At 52.3% G+C, this 22,659-nt stretch overlaps 1 protein-coding gene across 3 annotated transcripts; it reads left to right on the top strand.

Annotated features, from left to right (window-relative positions):
* On the top strand, positions 1-22,352 carry RAB5C (RAB5C, member RAS oncogene family). Of its 3 annotated transcripts, none has more exons than XM_029212418.1 (6): positions 1-151; positions 17,772-18,024; positions 19,480-19,631; positions 19,838-19,960; positions 20,822-20,915; positions 21,428-22,352. In XM_029212418.1, the coding sequence occupies exons 2-6, from the start codon at positions 17,859-17,861 to the stop codon at positions 21,541-21,543; spliced, it is 651 nt and encodes a 216-aa protein (XP_029068251.1). In that variant the 5' UTR covers positions 1-151; positions 17,772-17,858; the 3' UTR covers positions 21,544-22,352. The 3 variants fall into 3 exon arrangements, with proteins under 3 accessions (XP_029068251.1, XP_029068254.1, XP_029068253.1); XM_029212421.1 differs by lacking the exon at positions 1-151 and adding an exon at positions 5,070-5,196 and having other exon boundaries at positions 21,428-22,349; XM_029212420.1 differs by lacking the exon at positions 1-151 and adding an exon at positions 12,683-13,384 and having other exon boundaries at positions 21,428-22,349.
* The last annotated feature ends 307 nt before the right edge of the window (positions 22,353-22,659 follow it).

The following is a 22,659-nucleotide window of genomic DNA, read 5'->3' as shown; positions in this document are numbered from 1 at the left end:
GAGTATTGAGGGGCGGATTGGAGGTGGAGATCCGGATCCGGAGCAGCTGAAAGGCGGAAGTGGAGGCCGGAGCCTGGGACACCGCTGGGGGGAGAGGAGCGGAGACTGTCCGAGCCCCGGCCCCAAGTAACGCCGCCGCCCCGGAGCCGCCGTGAGTGTGCCTGTCCTGGGACGCAGTGTCTCGTTCGTGTTGAAGCCTCTCCGGGGCGGCCCTTCCTCCCGCCCAACCCTGGCTTAGGAGGATACTGACCCCTCCCCCGACCCGTAGCCCCCTCTTAAGGGGCTCCCCAGGCGTCGAGCCAAAGCGGGGGAGATCTTTTCTTTCCTTCCCTTCCCTGCCCTTCGTGAGCCTTGGGAAACTCCTATGGCTCTCCTCTGGCCTGTCCCGGTCCGGTTGTGGGAGGGAGAGACCCTAAGTTCCTCTCCCTCTGCTCCCAGAATTGGAGGAATCTTTGTCAGGTGTGAAGGAGCCTGTCCCTCTTCTCTTTTAGAGGTAGCCAGGAGTGTTGTCTGTCGCCTCTCTTGTCCCCAGCCCGTCTCCCCACCCCGCCCCGTCCCACAAAAACAGTTGTCGCTCCAGCCCTAGAGGAATTTTATCTCGATTTCCTGGGGCTGGGGCGGGGTGGGGTGGGGGGGTCCTGGCCTAGACGGCTCCCACAACTCCTTAACTTCCTCTCTTTCCTCAAGCCAGAGAGCCACCCAGGATCTCAGCAGAGTTTAAAGTCTGGGTCACTCTTTAGGAATGAGCTGTCTTCTCCGTGCCTTGCCCCCTGAGCCCCCAGCCCTGTCCTCTGGTTGTGTTGTGTCGTTCTCTGAGTGTATCTCTGGCTCTTCCTGCCTCTGAACAATTTAGCTGAGGTTTGCTCAATCCTAGCTACAGATCACATAGATCAGGGTGGATCTGCTCGTTCATTATCATCTCTCTCCCCTCCTCCTCCCCCCTTGCTGGAGTCTCAGCCCTGTCCTCCCAGAGCCCGTGAGTGGTTCCAGGCTGCCTCAGAGGGACTGCTCCTCTTGGGACTGCTGTCTGTTGGTCCTTAGAGAAGAGAAAAAAGACCAAAAATAAGGAGTCTGGAACTGAAGAGTCCTGGGCTATCTCTTTCCCACCCTAAACACACATGCTCACCTCCCTGATCAACAGGTCACACCACTTTTAGTCCTAGGGTCTATCTCCATTCCCTTCTGGGCTTGATCAAGTAAGTTGTAGATTGCAGGGGATTAACTTGATGCCACTGTGGTGGCACCTCTGGGTCCTTAATGTGCAAATTTTTGTAGCCCAAGGAATTCCCACACATGCCACAAAGTGCTGATGCTCCCCACCTTTTCCGAGAGACAGCCGGTACTGACATCTGATCCTTGTCCCTTACTTGGGACTTAGGTGTGTGAAATGGCTGCTGTCTCAGACCAAGCTGGGAGGTTCTCTGTTATGTGGCCAAAGTACAGGCCAGAGACCGCACCTTAATGAGAGCAGCCTGACTCTGAGGCCATGACTGACCCTTGCTATCTACAGTGGAGGAAGGGAGGGAAGGCCATGCAGTCTTTGGGAATTTCTGTATCCCTTCAGTGTTCTGGGCCATCTTTACTGCCCTTGGATGCTACTTATAAGTGTTAAAGTTGTTTCGTCTTGAGAGCTTTTTGACCTCCTCTGGACAATCACCAGTGTCTGACTCCTGCAAACTTTTGAGCTAGGCCTGGGATGCACTCCTTTCATTTTTTATGGAACAACAAAAAAAGTTTCTTGTCAGAGTCAGCAGTAGAACCACAAGCTCTCTCTCTGTGGACTTCTTTGGAGGGTTGTTGGAGACTTCTATGGCCAACCTGGTTTCTCTAATCTGGTCAGTCTGTGCCCCTACTCACCGGCCATTGGTCTCTGACCAAACTTACCTCCTCAGTAGTGGGCTGTAGTTTCTGGAACTCTTTGGGAGTCCCAGGATGAGGCTGGCCAGCCTTCCGAGGGGACCTTCTTTGTCTGGACTTGATCTCCCAGCTCTAATTCTAAAGCAAGCTTTTGAAGGAGAAGCTCTCCCTTTCAGTGAGACAGGAAGGCGCCAGTGCCCTGACTGGTTAGGTGGCCACTTCTGGCATGCACAGATTATAGAGTCCAAGCAGAGATCTGACACTGCTTGGCAGAGAGGGAGGGCTGTGTGTGGGACAGAAGCCCCTCCCCTCTGATGCCCTTCCTCTCCTGCTTGCCTCTTAACAGCCAGTGGGTCTTTTCCTGCCTTTATACTATAGAAGGGTGGTAACAACTGATTTTTATAAATCAGTCTAAAGTTGCCAAGCTCTTTTCACATGTGTTCCTCACATGTGTTCCTGGGAGATTGTGGGAATTGTATCTCCACTTTAGAGATGCTGCTGAAGGAATTTAAGTAGTTTGTCTTAGATCACACAGTTAGAAAATGGTAGAGCTGGGTCTTGGGATTAGATGTGCCTCATCTTCCCTAACAGCGGGTCGTCCTTTGGTCTGTTTGTGGAAGGAATGGACATGCGGGTGCGCAAGCGGTGGCCCAGGTGCAGATTCTTTCGCATCCTTATCAGGGGCACTCCTCCTCTGCTTCCGGCATTCTTCCCCAGCCCTACCCCGCCCTCCTGTCTTCTTTCTCCCCTGCCTCTGGGGACCATGGCAGTTATGAGTCCCAAGTCAGCACTCTTCAGGGCCTGAGAGTTTGCTCACATCTGCATGCCATTAATTTCTGGGGAAACGGAAAGTCAGGATGGCTAGAAAATGAAAGTAAAAGTGAGTGGACTCAGGGGTCCCTCTGGGCAGGGTGAAGGGCACAGGGAACTGGTGGAGCTGGCCTCTGCTTAGCCCCCACGATTCTCCTCTGGTGCTGCCTACTGCTTCTAGTGGGAAGAATGTGGCTATCTACCAGGTGCTCCTTTCACTAGAATTTACATGGAAACACAGAGTAAGGTCAGAAATTTAAATTCAGCCCCACCAACCAAGTACTTCTTAGACCCTTCTTCTTCTAACCCTTGCCTGGTAAACAGAGGCGGTGTGGTGGGGTGGAAGGCACGAGAGCCTTAGAGTCAACCAGGCCTGAGTTGTCATCTGGACTCCCTCATTTACCAGTTGCGTGGCCTTGGGCTTGTTACTTGACCTCTCTGAACCTCTCTTTCTTCCAGTGAAATGGAGATACAAAATATCTTGCTGAATTAGAAACAAAGGGTAAAGCTAGTCCATTCCCTGGTACAGGATAGATAATCACGAGGTCCATGGAGTTTTGAAGGTACATCATAATTCATCCCTAGGATTCTGATTCAACGTTTCTACCAGTTTTCACTGTGATGCTCGGTGGTTTGATGGATGGTTCCCATACTGTCTTGTTCCACAGATGGTAAACAGAACTGTTGTGGGTTCTATTCCCATTTTACTGAAGAGAATGCTAAGACCATGACTGTGCGCCTCCCGCTGGGGTTCTCAGACCCAGTGGGTACTCAGAGCCACACATCTTTGCATCTTCTAGGCACTTCAGTCTTACTCAGTTTTCAACATTTTTATACCAAAACAATCCTGGATCTATTATAGATTGGAATGCAAAGTTTGCATGTATTTAAGCTAAAACAGGAAACTTGAGGACAATATTTTGATTGCAGCAGGCTGCTTTGGGTTCGATTCCCAGATTCCTGGAAGTTTGCATTTTCTCTCCCCCAACTTGAGTCGGGATACTTTTGTTGGGGCCATTTCAGGTAGAATTTGTAAACTAGGATGTCCCCCAACCCAGGTAATAGTGCTTTCAAGAGCCTTGGCAGGGGAGAATTGGAGTATTTCTTAAGGAGTTCTCTGCATTAATAGCTTGGTTCTATAAAAGATTAGTTTTCAGAGTAAACATCCCCATCTCTTGTATATAGGAACAATAATGCAAATAAAAGCTAAACTTTTTGAGTTTTGCTTCCGATGTGCCAGGCACTCTCCTTTGATCCTCGCAACAGGCCCAGGAGGAAGGTACTGCGTTCAGTCCCCAGGTTATGGTGGGGACTCCATAGTGAGTGGCGGAGCAGGGGGAGAAAGTCTGTGCTCGGATCCCTCCTCACCCTGTCTCTGGGCTAACTGCGTGCTCTTCCCTTTGCACGGAAGGGCCTTCTCCACCTCCTGCCTGGGAGCAGCATCTCCCAGCTTTTCTCTCAAAGCGCAGTTGGAACATCACTTCCTCTGTGAAGCCTCCCCTCCCTTGAAGGAGGCTGAGGGCTTTTCTCTTCCCTGTACTTTCCTCTCATTGCTCCTTGTCTGCCTCCTTGTCTAGTGTGTGAGCCCTGTGGGGGCGCCGATCGTGTCCTGTTTTATCTCTGTGTCCAGTCCCACTGTGACACCCAGCATAGTAGGCTATGGTTGTCCAAGGAAAGGGCAGACATTCAAACCTCCCCTTGAAGCAAACGCCTGCCCGTTTCCTCTAACATACACAGCACAGATGTGGTGAACCTGAGATTCACGCTCACGTCCCTCCGATCCCAAAGTCTGAGCCATTTCTTCGTCCATCCTCCACAGAGTTGCTCATAGATAAGAGAGCGGACAGGTAAACAGGATGAACGCTACAGTACAGATGATATAGGGGGTGGAGACAGGTCACAAACTAAATTTCCAGAGGGTAGAGCTCTCTGTCCGGCACAGTTTCATCAGGAAAGGCAGCATGGCTTTGGCCACCCACGGTGTGCTGACCCCCTTCCAGCATACGTGTACCTGGTCAGTGTGCCCCCACAGCTGTGTGTGGTTTGGCAGCACCGACCCCAGGTCAGGGCTGGGCAAGGGTCTATGGAAGTGAACTCAGCTCTGGGCCCTGGGTGCTCCTTCGCATATCTGCACAAGGCTCATTCTTGAATAAGGGTGGGCCTAACAAAGGGGGTGCCAGCAGAAGAATTGCAAAGGTAGAGTTTTCTCCCAAACCTCCACACCTGGTTTCCACTGTGATTAACATCTTACATTATATTGTACATTTGTTGCAATTAATGAACCAGTTATGATACATTATTATTAACCAACTTATACTTTATTATATTTTATTATACTTTATTCACATTTCCTTAGTTTTTATCTAGCGTCCTTTTTCCGTTCCAGGATCCCATCCAGGACACCACGTTACCTTTTAGTTAGTCTTACCTTTAGTCATGTCTCCTTCGGCTCCTCTTGGCTGTGACGGTTCCTTAGGCTCTCCTTGATGTTGACGACCTTGAGAGTTCTGAGGAGTATTGAGGAGTCAGGTACTTTATAGCGTGTTTCTCAATTGGGATTTGTCTAACGTTTTTCTCACGGTTACGCTGGGGCTATGGGTTTGCGGGAGGAAGACCTCAGTGCCATTCTCACCACATCATATCAAGGGTGTGTCCAATCAACGTGACTTAGCACTGTCAGCGTCAGCTTTGGTCACCCGGCTGAGGCGATTTTTTCTTTTTTTTTTTTTTTTGACTGCGCTGGGTCTTCATTGCGGTGCGTGGGCTTCTCAATGCGGTGGCTTCTCTTGTTACGGAGCACGGGCTCTAGGTGCACGGGCTTCAGTAGCTGTGGCACACGTGCTTAGTTGCCCCGCCGTATGTGGGATCTTCCCGGACCAGGGCTCGAACCCGTGTCCCTGGCATTGGCAGATGGATTCTTAACCACCGGACCACCAGGGGAGTCCTGAGGCGATGTTTGTCAGGCTTCTCTACTGTCTCCCCTCCCCCTTTTTGTGCTGTCCTCCTTGGAAGGCAGTCCCTCTGTGTAGCCCACACTTGAGGGGTGGGGAGTTAGGCTCCTCTCCTCCAGGGCAGGGTATCTACGTGAATTACTTGGAGTTCTTGTACACAAAAGATCTGTCTATCCTCCCCCATTTATATATTCAATTATTTATATCACTATGAACTCGTGGGCATTTATTTTACACTTTGGTTTATAATCCAGGACTACTTCATTTTATTGTTCAAATTGTTCCAACTTCGGTCATTGGGAGCTTTTTCAGCTCCCTTTGACCTACCCCCATCATCTTGGGGTTTTTTTCGTTTTCATTTTTGTTAGCACTTCCTTACTTTTGGGCACTACAAGATGCTCCAGGCTTACCTTGTGTATTTCCTGCCCTGGTCCTGGAATCAGCTGGCTCTCCAAGGCCACTCCCTTTTTAGCAAACGCTTCCTCTCAGTTATGTTGATGTGGAGTTTTGTGGTTGGAGTTACTTTATTTCTCCTCTTGATGGTTAGTTGTAGTCGCCAAGGCCTCCAGAGGTAGGTGAGGTGGAGCTGCGCCTGGGGAATCCACCCCTGGAGACTCCTGGGAGCTGACCCCAATGGCAGGCCGTTGCTTCTCCACACTTCTGCCACCCCTGCCTCATGCTTTTTCACTGATCCAAAAATGGTCGGATTTGGTATTTACTCTGGAGTTTACTATCCAGTTGGGAAGGTGAGGTACATAATCATTCAGTATTTCAGGTGCTAAGTTCTCCAGCTAAACCTTCCAGGTCTGGTAGGCGAGTCCATGTGGTCTGGGCCAGCGTTCTTTTGCTGCCATTCAAAAATGGACCTCCCCTTTGGGAGGGTTCATGCAGGGTTTGTGGCTCCAGGCAGGCTCAGGGCAGGCTGTCACTTTGAGCTGTGATCCTGAATCATTGAATAGCTTAAATCCTCCTGTTGTACTGTCATCCTTATGAAGATGTGTAACTTGAGCCCTGCTGGAAACACTAACTTGGGATCTTAACAGGAGTTGGTTTACAAGCCTCTTGCCTTCTATTCATAGCTCCGTGTGTGTCCCCTTCAGGTGGCTCTGTCAGAAGCATCCCAGGCGTGGGGGAGGGCGTGGGGGAGGGTGTGGGTGGCCTCCCTAACCCTGGCTGCTCTCCTAGTCATCAAATTGCTCTCCGAGCGGCTCCAAAGGCTGTGGTGATTAATGACACCAATTTCCAAACCTCTAGCATTTGCAGCCTGTTTTTTAAAAGGAACTCGGGTGTCTTTGTCAGCTGTCCTAGTCCTGTCCCCTCCCCCTCTCCACCACTGAACTCCTTCTTCCCTTTCCTGAAAGAGGCTTTGAAATGGAAGGAATGGCATTGGGCTTTAAGATGTTTTGTGTTGTAGGGTTTTTTTGTGTTTTTTTTTTTTTAAGAGTTCATGATTTGCCTGGTTAGGGGCTTTAACTCACTGTTGATATTTTTTGGTTAGTGGTGGTCGTCCCCACCCTCCATTCTTGTGGCTTTGGAAGCCAGTCTCTAGAGAATAGAAGGTTCTGGTTGTTGACAGGACATAGGACATCAGCTGTGAGCTGCTCCTTTTTCTAGGGCACTGGTGAAAGTTGTTGTCTTAGTCTGTTTGGGCTGCTATACAAAATTACAACAGACTGGGTGGCTTATAAACAAGGAAATTTATTTCTCACAGTTCTGGAGGCTGGAAGTCCAGGATCAGGGGGCCAGCATGGTTGGGTTCTGGTGGAAGCCCTCTTCCGGGTTGCAGATTGCCAACTTCTTGCTGTGTCCTCACATGATGAAAGGGGCAAGGGCGCTCTGGGATTCTCTTTTAAAAGGGCACTAATTCCAGTCATGAGAGCTCTGCCCTTATGGCCTCACCTCCCAAAGGTTCCACCTCCAAATACCATCACAGTGGGGATTAGGATTTCAACATAGGCATTTGGGAGAGGGACAAAAATATTCAGACTAGAGCTGTTGTCCTACTCAGCATTCTCTCCAGATGAGGGGCACTGAGGAATGGGGTTCAGGGAAACTGGAAGCAAAAGCAATATGTGAATAAATAGTGTTTGAACGTTTACTCGAGGACGCCACTTCATAGGGACTTCCCCGCCGCGAACATTTATTTATCGAGAGCTTGCTCTGAGCCAGGCAGGCCCTTTGCTGAGAGTCTTCGGTGCATCCTTTACCCAGCAGCCCTGGGAGATGGGTGATGCTAATCTCTCTATTTTACACGGGAGGAGATGGGTTTAGTGACACAACACAGAGTCACCCTAGGAAGTGGTGGCTCCAGGACTTGAACTGAAGTTTGACTCCAGCACTCGTGCTCTTCACCTCTGTGTAGAAGGAACCTAAGAGGTCCTGTCTGGGGTGGCGAGGTGTCTCCTTCACTGGGCTATGGCTCTGTTAGGGGATCCAAACTGTCTGGCAGATGGATGTGTATTGAAGCCTTCAGCTGTCCTGTTCACTTGCCAGACCTAACCGGGCTGTACCTACATCGCAGGCTCGGTTCACCACATTTATGAACACCCACTGTGTGTCAGGTTTGATGTTATGTGCTGTTAAAGGGAAACCCATAGTCTGCCTTTGCGAATTTTGTAGCATGATCGTTTCATCTGCAACATGCCCTTAGCTTCTCTCACTTTCTCACTCCCAACCCTCAAGCCCCCAAGTTGTCCAACCTCTTGCCACCCGCAACAGTCATGAAAATTTGGGGCTGTGAAGTAGAAGTGTGATTCATTCATTGAAACCGGTTGAGACCCATTCATTGCCTGATTTCTTCACTTCACCCTTCTACATTTTGTTCGACAAAAATTTAAGAAAGAGGCCTTCCCCGGTGGCGCAGTGGTTGAGAGTCCCGCCTGCCAATGCAGGGGACACGGGTTCGTGCCCCAGTCCGGGAGGATCCCACGTGCCGCGGAGCGGATGGGCCCGTGAGCCACGGCCGCTGAGCCTGCGCGTCTGGAGCCTGTGCTCCGCAACGGGAGAGGCCACAACAGTGAGAGGCCCGCGTAACAAAAAAAAAAAAACAAAGAAAAAAATTCAAGAAATAAAAAATCAGCCTAAAATATTGTTCTTTGGCACCAGGGCTCCTGAGAGCAGCCATCATCCCTCAGATCCCACAGCAGGAACTTTGACCTTGTTTCTCGTTGGTTGGGCAGCCTCTGACCATAGCGTGTGTGGTGTCTGAGCAGGAGGAATTTGGTTTTGCCAGATCTGATACCTGACTCTCTTTTCCCCTGCTTGCCTCTGAAGCATGACCTCTGCCCTCTGCTCTCTGTTTAGGAGCTGAGGGCAAAACAAAGAGGGTGGTAACTTAAACTGACTTTCTGTTTTTTTGTAAAGACAGGAAGGGTTTGTGAGAGGTGTCGGTTGTTGGCATGAGTAGCTCGATCAACAGGTGTTGCTGATGATCCTGACTTTCAGCAGAGGTTCTTGGAGTCTTTCTGGGCCTGGGGCAGCAGCTGTTCAGGCAGGTACTCCTGGCCCCTGCAGAGACCTTCCCAAGACAGAGGGATCAATGGGCCCTGTATTGTTGAGATCCCAGTTAGCACCGTCTGGGGAAATAGTAACTGCATGAGCATAAACAGCTCAAACACAGAGTAATGGTGAGGCTTGTGGGTCAGCTGGTCTCCTACAGCTGTCCTGACTGGCTTCCGCATGACCTGTGCTCCATCCTGGGGCCGTGGCAGGTATATGTTGTGGCCAGGGAAGAAGCTGAGCCTTGTCCAGCTATCTTTGTGTTCTACCTGGCACCAGCAGGTGAAGAGCTGGGGCGGTGGAGGGGAGGTGAGCCACCACACAGCCTTGGTCCCATTCCCCACGCACCCCGTACCCCGTACCCTGTAGCTGGATGCGTGTGTGGGTTTGTGCCACCGAAAGTGCCAAACTTCAAATTGGGCTTTCGCTTGAGGCTTCTTAGAGAGCTGCCCTGCATGGGCCTGGAGAGTCTGCCACAGCCTTGCTGGCTGAGGTGTGCTGAGACGGAGGCCAGGCCCTCTTAGGGAGATAGTCTCTTAGGAGTAGCACTCGTGGGGCCGCGAGACCCCCGGTGCCTCTTCGAATCAGTAGGCAGCACGAGCCTTGCCTGGTGCAGCTGTAGGCAGACCGCTGTCTGGCTGGCTTTCCCCATGACCCCACCACCCAAGCGCCTGGCTCCTCTGTGGCCAGCAGGGACCGTGAATGAGAACCCTAGAGCTGCCCCTGAATCCCGGGGCCCTTCCACAGATGGTATGGGCAGCCACAACAGCCAGGCTGTGTCAGCAGATCCCTGTAGATAAGCCCCTGCCCCCACCAGCAGCCTTCCTCCCCATGGGCACAGGAAGAGAGGGACTGGAGGTTTTCATCCTGGGCCTGAAAGTTAGTGCTGACTCTGCTTCTCCTCCTCTCCAGGGAGCCCGTCTGTGGTTGAGAGCTGAGAAAGCAGCTTGGAGATCGGAGAAGGATTTCTTGGTGCTCTTGCTGGGGCAGGGCCATGGGAGGCTGGGGGTCTGTCCTCAAGAGTGGCTTCCACCCAACTCGGCCTGGCATCTATGCTGAGCGACACAGCCGGTCTTCCCGACAAGGGAGAGGGCTGCAGGGGCAGCTGTGCTCTGGCTGGCTGCTCCTGGCACAGTTCCAGGTTCAGCCCGGACACCGGGCAAGGACCACTCGGTCATGCGTATCCAGGGTTTAAGCCTCTTGGTGCCCCTGCACACTGGCCCCTTTTGCAGGTGTTGGTGGAGTTCATGGACTCCGTGCTCACAGGCGTCACTGTGGTGCAGGAGTCTAGGCACTCAGCCCCAGTAGAGTCTTACTGTTGAAAGGGGAGTGAAGTGAAACTGCTCCCAGTTAAGGGAGTTGGGCGGGCTGGGGCAGATTTCAGGGCGTGCCCCAGCGGTGGGGGCCCCCTCTCACTCTCAGTCCCCCTCTGGGATGATTTCCCTCCCTTCCCCCTGGAAAGGGAGTTGTCTTGCTGTGGCTCTGTAAAGGCAGCATACATACCCTTCCTCTCCTGCTGCCATCTCCCCTAAGCCCCCTACTCACTGGTGGGAAGAGGCTACAGCCCTGGCCTGACACACCCTGTCAGCATCTCCCCGAATCTCAACCTGCACCGTTAAGCTTCTGGCTTCCAGGGCCCAGCTTCTTCTGTGACACGCTCCAGGTGAGAGACAGGCTCTCTGTGTGGCAATTCCATAGTCCTGGTCACACAGGGAAGACACCCCTCTCTTTGATTCCACCCCTAAACCCCTTTTCCCTCTGCAGATATGCTCTGGACTGGTTGGGGAGTGCAGAGCATCACACCATCATAACCTCTTTCTCCCTGCTGAAAAGACAAGCGTCAGCTTCTCTTTTTACTATCGTGAAGCTTTAAACAACTTTAAAATTCTTTAGCTCACAGTTAAGTACAAACAATAAATATATTCTTAATATGTATGCAGCAGGCACATTTGTTTATGGTGAATCCTGCTATCTTGCCCCTTATTTGTTTGGGTATCTTTGTTCTCTTTTGGCCCTCTTCTAATTCAGACAGCATCTTTTTCATAGTCTTTTTTTTTTTTTTTTAATTTATTTATGACTGCTTGGGGTCTTTGTTGCTGCGCGTGGGCTTCCTCTAGTTGCGGCGAGCGGGGGCTACTCTTTGTTGCGGTGCACGGGCTTCTCATTGCAGTGGCTTCTCTTGTTGCAGAGCACGGGCTCCAGGCGCGAGGGCTTCAGTAGTTGCGGCACACGGGCTCAGTAGTTGTGGCTCGCAGGCTCTAGAGCGCAGGCTTAAGTAGTTGTGGCGCACTGGCTTAGTTGCTCCGCGGCATGTGGGATCTTCCTGGACCAGGGCTCGAACCCGTGTCTCCTGCATTGGCAGGTGGATTCTTGACCACTGCGCCACCAGGGAAACCCCTTTTTCATAGTCTTTACTCTGAATTTTTTTATACTAAGACAGAAAATATTTTATGTACAGGGGAGCTAGATTGGTATCATATTTCTAAGCTTTAATTTTCCATTGCTGTATGCAAAATTCTATACCAGCAGCATTTTTAACGTTTTTATTGACATGTAACTTACATACAGTGAAGCTTACAAATCTTTTTTTTTTTTTAATAAATGTATTTATTTATTTTTGGCTGTGTTGGGTCTTTGTTGCTGCGTGCAGGCTTTCTCTAGTTGTGGTGAGCAGGGGCTACTCTTCCTTGCGGTGTGCGGGCTTCTCACTGCAGTGGCTTCTCTTGTTGTATAGCACGGACTCTAGGCGTGCACGGGCTTCAGTAGTTGTGGCTCGCAGGCTCTAGAGTGCAGCCTCTGTAGTTGTGGCTCACGGGCTTAGTTGCCCCGCGGCATGTGGGATCTTCCCAGACCAGGGCTCGAACCCGTGTCCCCTGCATTGGCAGGTGGATTCTTAACCACTGTGCCACCAGGGAAGTCCCGAAGCTTACAAATCTTAAGTGCATTTTTACATTTGTAGACATCCATGTATCTACTTCCCAAATCAAGATATAGAACTTTTCCATCCAGCAGCGTGTTTTTTAAATTTGATACAAACTCCTTTTCCCATAGTTAAAAGCCATATTTTATTAAAGCATAGACAGAAGGTGGTGGCCCCATTATTCTTAGTGGATGTGATGACGTTATTAATATTCTTGGGTTGGAGCCTTTCTGGAGTTATGAGTCCTGGGCTCGGGCTCTGCCACCACCTGGCTGTGACCCTGGGCAGGTCACCTTGCCTCACCTCCATCTCCTTCTCTGGTAATTATGAAGAGGAGTTTTGAGCTTTGACAACCAGTGAGTCAAAGCTACTTAGTTAGGCTCTTAGTAGTATAACAACCCTGCCGTTCGTTAGAACCTCACCTTCAGGAGGGTACTGTACCATGCACACCATGTGTTGTTTCATTTAACAACTCTGTGTGACTGGTATTAAGTAATACCATTTTATAGATAAGGGACTGAAGCTGACAGCGGTCACTCATCTGCCTTGGCCAAGGTCACTCAACTAATAAATGGTGGAGCCAGGCTTTAACCAAACCCAGTTCAGCCTCCCACGTCCTGACTGCTAGTTGTGCTAGGAAGGAGCGTGGGGACCTCATGGGGCTCTTGGCTTGTGTTGCGTCAGATTCTTCTTTCCTCTGTCTCTGCAACCAGCTCGAGGCCTGCGTAGTCCTGCTGTGAGTCTGCCCTGTGGTCCTGGGTGCCAGTGGTGGTGGTTTTCCCTTTGAGGATGAGCTGTGTTCTTGAGTCTACGGGTAAATCATCTCCCCTGCTGTTCTGAGCGTTTTAATGTCTTCTACCTTAGCTTTTGAACCTAATTACCTCTCCCGTGTCCCCTGATTTTTTCATTTATTCTCTTTAAGCTAACAGGTTGCTTCTGATGTCCTCTTGCCCAACTCTCAGGGTGTTAAATATTCAGGAATGCTTTTATCCAGAGTAAAGTGTAGCTGAAGAGTCACCGGCCAGAACCGCCTCCAGGGGCCCTGGGCGGGCTAGCTGGGTTCTCTGCACCACGCCCTCCCCACTCCTCTCCCTGTCCTGGTCCCAGGGGGCCCCAGGCTAACCTTGAGTGAGCAAGTCTAGAGCAGACCAGCCTCTGGCCAAAACAAAATCTGGTTGGTTTCCTTAATCTGCTCACTATCCAAGCTGTGCCGGGACTCTCAGCTAGAGGAAGTCTCCGAAGCAAACAGGAAGCACGAGAGAGACACCCACCAGCTGGAATTGCTCACTCTTTACCAGAAGGACAAAGAGTACGAAGTGGGTGACTTCATGGATTAGAGAAGAGAAAGGTGAACATTTCGAGTGGAGGCTGGGGAGAGGGGCAACATTCCAGCAGGATCTCGCATCTTGGAGAAGGCTTCAGGTGTTGAATAAAGCCAGGAACCAGTCTTCACCGCCAGCCTGATCCACCTGTATTGTCCACGGTACCCATCTGGGGGCCGCCTTTCTCACATTCCTCCCTCCTTCCTGTGTCAACTGCAGCTCTTGGGCTTAAATCAGCCTCCTAGAATCACTTGGGGATTATTTGGTTTTATTATTTTATTTTTTTGGCCACGCCGCATGGCTTGTGGGATCTTAGTTCCCTGACCAGGGATTGGACCCGGGCCCCCAGCAGTGAAAGCACCCAGTCCTAACCACTGGACCACCAGGGAATTCCTGGGGAACTTGTTTTAAAAATGTTGATTTCTGGACTGCACCTCTAGAGATTCTAGATTCAGTTGGTCAGGCTTATTTTCTAAACGCCCCGGGTGATTCTGATGAAGAAAAGTTTTGAGACCCACTGACCTACAGTGTCCAGAGCAAGGAAGAGCAGCGTCCCGCTCTTCTTTCCTCTTTCTCTCCCCGCTTGGCCCCAGGATGGGCTGGGTGTGTGCCCATTATGCCTGTTCACGGGCCAGAGTGTTTAGGAGCTCCGATCCCTTCTGCCCTTTCATGTGCCCCATGGGGAAAGGTGTAGGATGCCCCCGTCCTCGAATTCTCTCCCGTTTCCCGTGAAGACGTGAGGTTGGGAGTGGTGCTTGTTCTCGTGGCCTCTGAAGAAACCAGGTTTCTGATTTGGAGCGTGGCGGAGGGGGTTACGGCAAGGAGGGGCCCTCGAGGTGCTGCTCTACCCATTTCAGCAGCTTCATGAAAATATCCAGGAGGAAATTCATCCCACTTGTGTGTTTTTCCTGGTGCTGGAGAAACTGGTTTTTAAAAAAATATATATATTTTTGGCCTATTCTGTATCTTATAAGGAACTTTGACCACAGCTTTAGCTCTTAAAGGGAATTGGATTTTGGTCTGAAAGAAGGCTTTTACTGGGGACTTCCCTGGCGGTCCAGTGGTTAAGGCTCCGTGCTCCCAATGCAGGGGGCACAGGTTCGATCCCTGGTCGGGGAACAAAGATCCCTACAACCCACGTGGTATGGCCAAAAAAAAAAAAAAATTACTAAAAAACCAGAAGACTTTTACTGTGCCATTTTGGGTTATAATTCCATCATTTGACTGTGCCTGTGGGTAATTCTAGCTGCTGGTTCAGGAGGAAAGATTCCCACAGTGGGCTTGCCTCCCCCAGACAGCAGGCAAGCTCAGTGAATTCACCTTTACCACCTGCCAGGGGCTCCGTCTCTGATTTCCCAGTCTTGGGAGGGGAGGGCATAGGGCTTCCTGGGGCTCAGAGTGTGGCCTTTGCCTGTCTGAGGCACCTCCATGTCTCCATGTGCCCTTCATGGCACAATCAGCTTCCTCTGTGCTTTATTGTCTGGGAAGGTTCAAGACCTCCGCTCATGTGATCACTAAGTGGGTCCAGGTAAACCACGAGGCAACAGGCCATAAAAAAATGCTGTGTGTGCCTGCTCAGGTATCTGTGGAGGGCAGGACCAGCATCTAGGCAGAACATGTCACCAGGCCATTTGCGCCAGGCGGAGCACCCAACAGCGCTTAAGAAATGCAGACACAGGCCCTTCTCCAAACCTTCATCGGATCTCCAGGGGCTGGCTGCACAGGTGATATTGTTGTGCAGACACGGTTGAGAACTGAGAACCACTGCATGAAAGTTATTTGTCTCTTCTGGCTTGTTTAAAAAATCAGATTCTGTCTGGGCAGGTTTGGAAACCCACTGGTTTGATAGGGACGAGACTTAGATGTTACCTCTGTCTTTCTTGACTTGTAGATGCTGGTTACCTCCTACCCCAGTGGCACTCAGCCCCCGCTGCTTTGGTTTTCTTGGAATCAGTCTTCCCCTCTGTTCCCCTCACCCCACTCATTCATACCTCCTCCTCCAGTGCCCCAGCCACACTCTGTTGCCTGGCCAAGATTATGTGTCACGTGGATTCGTGGCAATAACCAACCTGTAATTCCATCGTGGTTTCCCATCATTGCTGTTGCCTGGCCTGGCCTTGGGCGACTCCTCCCACTGGTGGCAGGAATACACAGGGACTACAAGATCACTGTGACTGTCAGCCAGAGCCAGCCCTTGCTGGGCCAGCAAAGCTGCTGCCACTGAAAGAGTCTCTCGTTCACCCAGCAGCCCGAAACCAAACACAGAGGGTGGGCGTTGCCTCCACCATTCTTCCTACAGCCGGGAGGATGGCTGGCGTCCAGGCACCGTCACCATGTGCTGGGTGGCCTTGAGCAGGGCATTTAACACCTGAGCGCAGGCTGTTTATCTGAAAAATGGGAGGTGGTTTTAAAGCTTAAAGGAGATAATGGTCGTGTAGGCGTTCAGTAAATGTTATCTGTCTCTGAAAATCATTTCATTTGGTGAGCGCTCTTTGAATTCCCTGTTTGTCCAGAACATAGAGAGGAAGGCAGCAAAGAAGCCAAAAGCACGGCCCTCACCTCAAGGGCCATAGTGTAGAATCTTGCCAATGTCACTGACTGGGGTGAAAAGAGAAAGCATCTTAAACTAAAATATTTCAAAACTGGCATTTCTTGTCACTAATTGAGATTCCCCCCCCCATGCTTCCTTCCTTGTACTCTTGGGGAATAGGTGGCCCCCGCTGCAAACCTCTTTTCCTTTAGTGCCGTCCAGAAAGGAAACTGTTGTTCCCGGTTAGTGAATCACTCTTCCTGAAGCTCACTTTTTAAATGAGTTGCTGGGAGAACTTGGACGTGGAGAAACGATTTGAGGTTGCACAAAGCAAGCCCTCTGTGCCTGCTTCTCGCATGAGCACAGACCATTGCTTCCCACAAACGTTCCCCTCTTCATTCACACCCCGTCCTTTGACTGTCAGGGAACGCGCTCCCTGCGTTCCGGGGCAGGTCAGGGCTGTCTTGCTCCAAAGACCCTTCCTGCATAGACTCTATTCTGCACAGGGCATTCTCATCCAAACCTTTTCTCAGCTTAGGTTCAAATGCCGCACAGCGTGCTTTGGACACAGTACCTACTCACAGTGCTCGTTTGTCAAACATTCTGTGTACGTTCTGATACCTTTTAGTGTAAGTCTTCTAGAGGCTTCTGGAGATAGCCTTCTCATCCTTCTTTGCAGTTCCAAAACTTAAAAAAAAAAAAAAGTTGGCGCCTCCGAGGGTACCACTGACTGAGTGACTAAGATGTCAGTGCAGGGGCTTCCTTGGTGGTGCACTGTTTGAGAGTCCGCCTGCCGATGCAGGGGACACGGGTTCGTGCCCCGGTCCGGGAAGATCCCACGTGCCGCGGAGCGGCTGGGCCCGTGAGCCATGGCCGCTGAGCCTGCGCGTCCGGAGCCTGTGCTCCGCAACGGGAGAGGCCCACGTACCGCAAAAAAAAAAAAAAAAAAGATGTCAGTGCAGGAACACCAGCTGCCGGGTGTGCAGGTCTTGGTCTTGGTACCCGTGTTTGTCTCCGCCCTCCCACACCTCCCCCTCGTCCTCCCTCAGCCCTGCCTCTGCCAGTGGAGAATGGAACTGAGGTCTCTATTTAAAAGGGAGCTTTGGCAGCTGTCTGACTGCCGGCAGAGCTCGCTGGCTGTGGTGTGTGTTTGGTTTTTTAATGTGTGTGAGACTTCTGGCCCATCAAAAACGAGAGCGCTGGGGGGAAGAGGCTCAGGATGAGGGAGTGAAATAAGGCTTTGATTCCAGCCTCACACTGAGACCGGAGATGGCAGGACAAAACAGCTCTTTTGATAACGACTTGCACCTGGCCAGGCCCTGGTCCCTGAGTGCCCAGGAGGTTGGCCGAGCACCTTGTCTGAGGAGCTTTCCACCGGGACTCCCCGTTCCCTGGTTGGCCTCACCACCCACTCTGGCTTTGCACAGAGGCAGGCTGTGATCTGAGCTACCAGACCGCATGCAGGTCAACTGTTTGTTGAGCTAGATCCTAGTGTCCGCTGAGCCATTTTCTGGTACCCTGTGTTGCCTGTTGACTTAACTGTCACCAGGCTGGCATATGCCCATTCCTCTCCTGTGGGTGTTTATTTGTATGTGAATGTACATATCTGGGGATGGGAGGTCAGTGTGTTTGCCCAGAACTGTGAGCCTGGAGTTGGGGGACCACTTTTCCCTTTACTGTCGGACGGCTGTAGGGCCAGGAGATGTGCGGTACAGCCTAGTTAGGGCTCGTGTCCTAACTTGTGGAGAAGCCGGGCAGGGGGTTAGGGAGAGGGGAGGCAGTCAGCCAGGTCATCAGGGCGGGGCAGTGACCTGTGGTTTAGGGAGGGCTCACTGGGTGGCAGTCTTTGGCCTAACCCAGCACTTCCGATTTCTCCCTTGCAGTTGGAGGCCCCTCCCCACTAAGTGCCTCTTTGCACAGCACTGGCCCCCGCCCCCACGCTCACCGGCACCACTGCAGCGGGACGGGCCATGGCGGGTCGGGGAGGTGCAGCACGACCCAACGGACCAGCTGCTGGGAACAAGATCTGTCAGTTTAAGCTGGTCCTGCTGGGGGAGTCCGCAGTGGGCAAATCCAGCCTCGTCCTCCGCTTTGTCAAGGGTCAATTCCACGAGTACCAGGAGAGCACAATTGGAGGTGAGTGGGCCCGAGGGAGAGGGGGTGGCCTCAGGGAAGTGGAAGAAATGCCTTGGTGTCGTGGAGGAGAAGGGAAGCTGACTGCCCAGAGGCTAAGCATGCCTGGGGCAGCAGCACCTTGCCTCATCTGGGCCCTGGAATCAAACCCAGCAGCTGGTCTCCATGTCAGAGTCCCAACAAGCATCTAGTAGGAATTAGCTGAGATTCGAAAACTGCCTTCCTCTCCTGGTTCCGTCTCTTCATTTCTTTGTGTGGCCCCGGGTACACCCTTCCACTGGCCTGGGGAGGGAGAGGCTGCGTCTGCCTCTCTGAGGGTTCTTCTTACCGCTACCAGGCAGTGCATCTACCCCGGCCTCCCCCACGTTCCAGAATGGGGAAATGGCCTCGTAAGTGGGCTGGTGTTTCTGAAGCTGAGCTTTACCCCTTCTTGAGCTCAGAGCCCGTCATTGATTTCCCAGTGGTCAGCATTTAGCACGTGAGGGTCTGGACCCAGCCTCCTGCCTCAGTGGCCAGTACACACCCCGAGGGGCTGGGGCCGACCTTGGGCTTGAGTCATCCTTTTTCTACCCTCTTGGTCGGCAGGAGGTTTCCAGGCAGCTGGAAACAAAGTAGGCCGTGTCAGCAGTCTTCTGCTGCCTCCTCAGCACTCGAGTCAGGAGCTGGAGAGGGGAAGTGAGGCGGTGCCCCAGGCCCCTCAGGGAGGAGGGGGGAGGGCCGACCAGGAGAGCGGGCTTCCTGCACAGAGCCGTCGGGATCCTCTGCTGAGACTCCCACCTGCCAGCCCCAGCTGCGAGACTCCTTTGAAGCACGTGCACAAGTGCCATGTGTTCCCCTGCCTCCTCAGGCCGGAGATGGGGTCACTGTGTTCCCTGAAGGTCGAGCCAATCAGGAATAAAGTCGAGGGCAAAGCCGAGGGTGGCGGCTAGCCAGCGTGCCTGGAGGTGGCAGGGGTAGCGGGAAGCCGGCCACCCAGCCCCCACCTGGCAGTAGCACGGCGTGTACTTCAGTCTCCCCCAGCGTGGCTGAGTGTGTGTGAGAGTGTGTCCTCAGGACACCGAAGGCCAGCCGTGCCCCTGGGCTGGAGCAGACGGAGGGGCTAGGACTGTTCTCTGAGGGGAGGGAGGGGAGGAGGAGCGTGGGCCCACCCTTTTGTGCTTGGGACCAGGCTTCTCCTAGACTTTCCCTGTCCTGCCCCTCGCCGCTGTCCTTCAGAGAGGGCTCCTGAAATGGCTGAAGTACAAGCAGGCTTCCCTTCTCCTCCCAGTCTTGCCTGGCTGGGTCTGTAAAAAGCCTGTGCAACCCCCAGCCCCCTCGACTCACAGAAGCGCCCGCTCCACCTGCCTTGCTCGGCTTCTCTGGCCGCCGGGTTGGGGGTTTTCGGGCTTCTAAGTGCAGGTACGTGAGGGTGTCTCCTCGGCCCCTCTGCGCCTGGTAACACTGCCCTCCCTCTTCCAGCGGCCTTCCTCACACAGACCGTCTGCTTGGACGACACAACAGTCAAGTTTGAGATCTGGGACACAGCTGGACAGGAGCGGTATCACAGCCTGGCCCCCATGTACTATCGGGGGGCCCAGGCTGCCATCGTGGTCTACGACATCACCAACACAGTAAAGATTTTCCCTTGCTTCTCGACCCTTTGTTCCTGAATGGGGGGGTGGGCACATTTCCTCTGGTGTTTGGGGGTGTCTCGCCAGAATCTTCAGGGTGATGACATCTTAGACACCTCGGCTCTGCCAGCGCCAGCTTCTCCAGTGAACAGCCCTGGGCAGAATGCCTGCTCCGTCCTGTTGACGCTCTGGCCCTGTCTCCCCAGGATACGTTTGCACGGGCCAAGAACTGGGTGAAGGAGTTGCAGAGGCAGGCCAGCCCCAACATCGTCATCGCGCTCGCGGGCAACAAGGCTGACCTGGCCAGCAAGAGAGCCGTGGAGTTCCAGGTGGGGGACGGACCAGGCCCCGGGGGAGGACGAGCCAGCTCCACTCGGCTTCCCCAGGCTGCTCGGGCTTTGTGAAGGGCTGCGTTGGGCGGCAGCAGGGGAGCTTCTGTTTGCTGTCCCCTCACGGCTCGAGCATGGGCCTAAAGGGGATGCCGTCCACCACTCCGCCTTCTCTGTCAGTGGTGGTGGTGGGGTGTGTGTGCATATGGATAGCAGAAGCTTCGGCTAATTTTTTCTATGAACTGGCTTTTTAACCAAACGGTGAAAAAGACAGACTTTTTCAGGTAATATGTGCACATAGGAGATTTTAAACAGTACAAGAAGGTATACAGGATGAAATTTGGGTCTCTGACCCTAGAAACTCAATCTCCCTTCCCCCAAGTTCCTCGCAGTTTCTTGTCTTTCTGGAAACATGCACAAGCGTATGAATCCCTTTCTTTACATACTATATACTTAACTTTTTTACCACTCCCCACCCGATGGACTTCTAGGCCGTGTGTAATTGCAAAAGACTGGAAACAGTGCCGTAGTCGACATGCACATACTTTTGTCCAAATGTGCAAGTGTATTTGTAGGATAGCTTTCTAGAAATATTTCCTAGCCTAGTGATTTTGAAGAGCAAGAAGGCAGAATGGGCCTATGGAGACCCGAGTCAAACTTCTGCCGACGTGTGTGAGCTGAGAGGTGCTGTATGTGAAGTGGGGGAGCTCAGAGCAGGGGAGCCTTAGGCCTGAACACCCCTGTGTTGTCTCTGTTGTGTGGAAGACACTGTGATCAGGGAAGATTTTTACCCTGGGCCTCAGCCCCTGCCAGCTGTCAGTGTCTCCCTCCCACCCACTCTCTCACCTCCGTCCAAATCAGGAAGCACAAGCCTACGCAGAGGACAACAGCTTGCTGTTTATGGAGACGTCAGCAAAGACTGCGATGAACGTGAATGAAATTTTCATGGCAATAGGTAAGTTGCCTCGGCTCCCCTCCCCCAACCAGGGTGTGTTACTTGCCTGCTGTTCTGTAGTAGGTCTGTGGGGTCCCTTCACCAACAGATCTTTTACCATTTTTGATACTTTGATAAAATTGTTTTCTTTTTCATCTGACTCTCACTCCAGAGGTTTCTAAAGCCTGGGCAAAGTCTCACCACTTCACTTCCTGACCCTGCAGCGTACCACCCACCTAAAGCTGTACATCACCAGCCCCCTACCCACTTAGGATTTTGGGGCTCATTTGGCTCTAGAGTCATCCTGTGTGGGTTTGAATCCTCGCTTTACCACTTACTAACTCTGTGGTCCTGGGCAAGTTATTTAACCCCTCTTTGCCTCAGTTTCCTGAAAGACCCAAAATATACTTGGCACATAGAACACACATCCATCAGGATGTTGGTTATCACTGATTGGGTGGTACCCAAGTGGACTTGGGAGAGTACTAGGGTTCCCCCACAAACACCCATCTTCCCCCTCGTCTCCCAAACAGCTAAGAAGCTTCCCAAGAACGAGCCCCAGAATACAGCTTGTGCTCCGGGCCGGAACCGAGGAGTGGACCTCCAGGAGAACAACCCTGCCAGCCGGAGCCAGTGCTGCAGCAACTGAGCCCCCCTTACCTGCCCACTGCCCCCACCTCCTCCGCCTCAACGACCCGACTGGAATCCACTCTAACCAATCGCACTTACCGACTCGGGCCACCACTGGGGGGCAGGGGGAGGGGCCCACCATGGTTTCTCCATATCATTTTGATCATAGGCCGGAGTGAGTTATTCCACCTGCACCTTTCTGTACAAATACTAATTCAATTTTAAGTCTTAAGTCACTTTTTTAATATATATGATCTGCTCTTCCCACTTCTGCCCTTTCTACTGCTCTCCCACTCTTCCTTTGCCGGTAGTAGCCACGTGCCCCTGTTCCCCCCACCCTGGTGTATGGGGAGGCGGGGGTTGGAGCAGTTACCCTTCTTTCCCTCTTGCTGATCAGCGGGCTCAGCAAGAGCATCCATATCCTTAACTGTGTTTGGAGTGCGCTTCGTTCTGGGTGACGGGGCAGGCCCTAGGGGCCAGGGAAGGGGGAGGCAGCTCTTCCCTCAGCTGGCTGTCATCAGGCTGCAGCGTCCCCTCCCCACCCCCTGACTCACAGCTGGGAGAGAACCCACAGCATTACCACAGCATTATTGTGACAGCCACGAACCTGTTGCCCACAGCCCCCTTCCCCCTCGTCCTCGGTCACCCTGACCTCTGGCTCTGAGCCCTGTTCTGACCAAATCACGATGATGAGTATTTGGGGGGGGGGGTAAGGGGGGGTAGTGGGAGGGTATGGAACCAACTTTTTCTGTATTTTGTATTGTATGTTTTCTTCAACATGTAACCAATCAGTATCTTGTCAATATAGTCAGCCGATCGATCGACCTCCCGCTTGTCTTCCTTGTCTTTCTCTGGCAGAGTTTATCAGACCGTAGCCTCTCTAGCTTACTTGAAGTTAATTTAAAATGAACCTCTAAATCTTGTTAAACAAAAGCTTTCTTCCCCCCCCGCCCCCAAAGTGAGGGGATGTTGGTGGTCATGGTAACCAAGAGAAAGAGGCCAGCTGTTACTGCTCTAACTGGGTGGAGTGGGGTGAGAGTGAGCTGGGGCTGAACCTCACCAAGGTTGAAGTTGAGGGCCTTGCATTTGCCTCTCCCCCAGCCCCTCCAGGTTATATTGGGGTATGTGCAGTCTG

The sequence above is a fragment of the Monodon monoceros genome, unplaced genomic scaffold, assembly GCF_005190385.1.
Source record: "Monodon monoceros isolate NGI ecotype Baffin Bay Population unplaced genomic scaffold, NGI_Narwhal_1 Super_Scaffold_9, whole genome shotgun sequence".
NCBI classification, from domain to species: Eukaryota; Metazoa; Chordata; class Mammalia; order Artiodactyla; family Monodontidae; genus Monodon; species Monodon monoceros.
The sequence above is the reverse complement of the archived record's forward strand: the minus strand, read 5'-3'. Positions and strand labels throughout refer to the sequence as shown.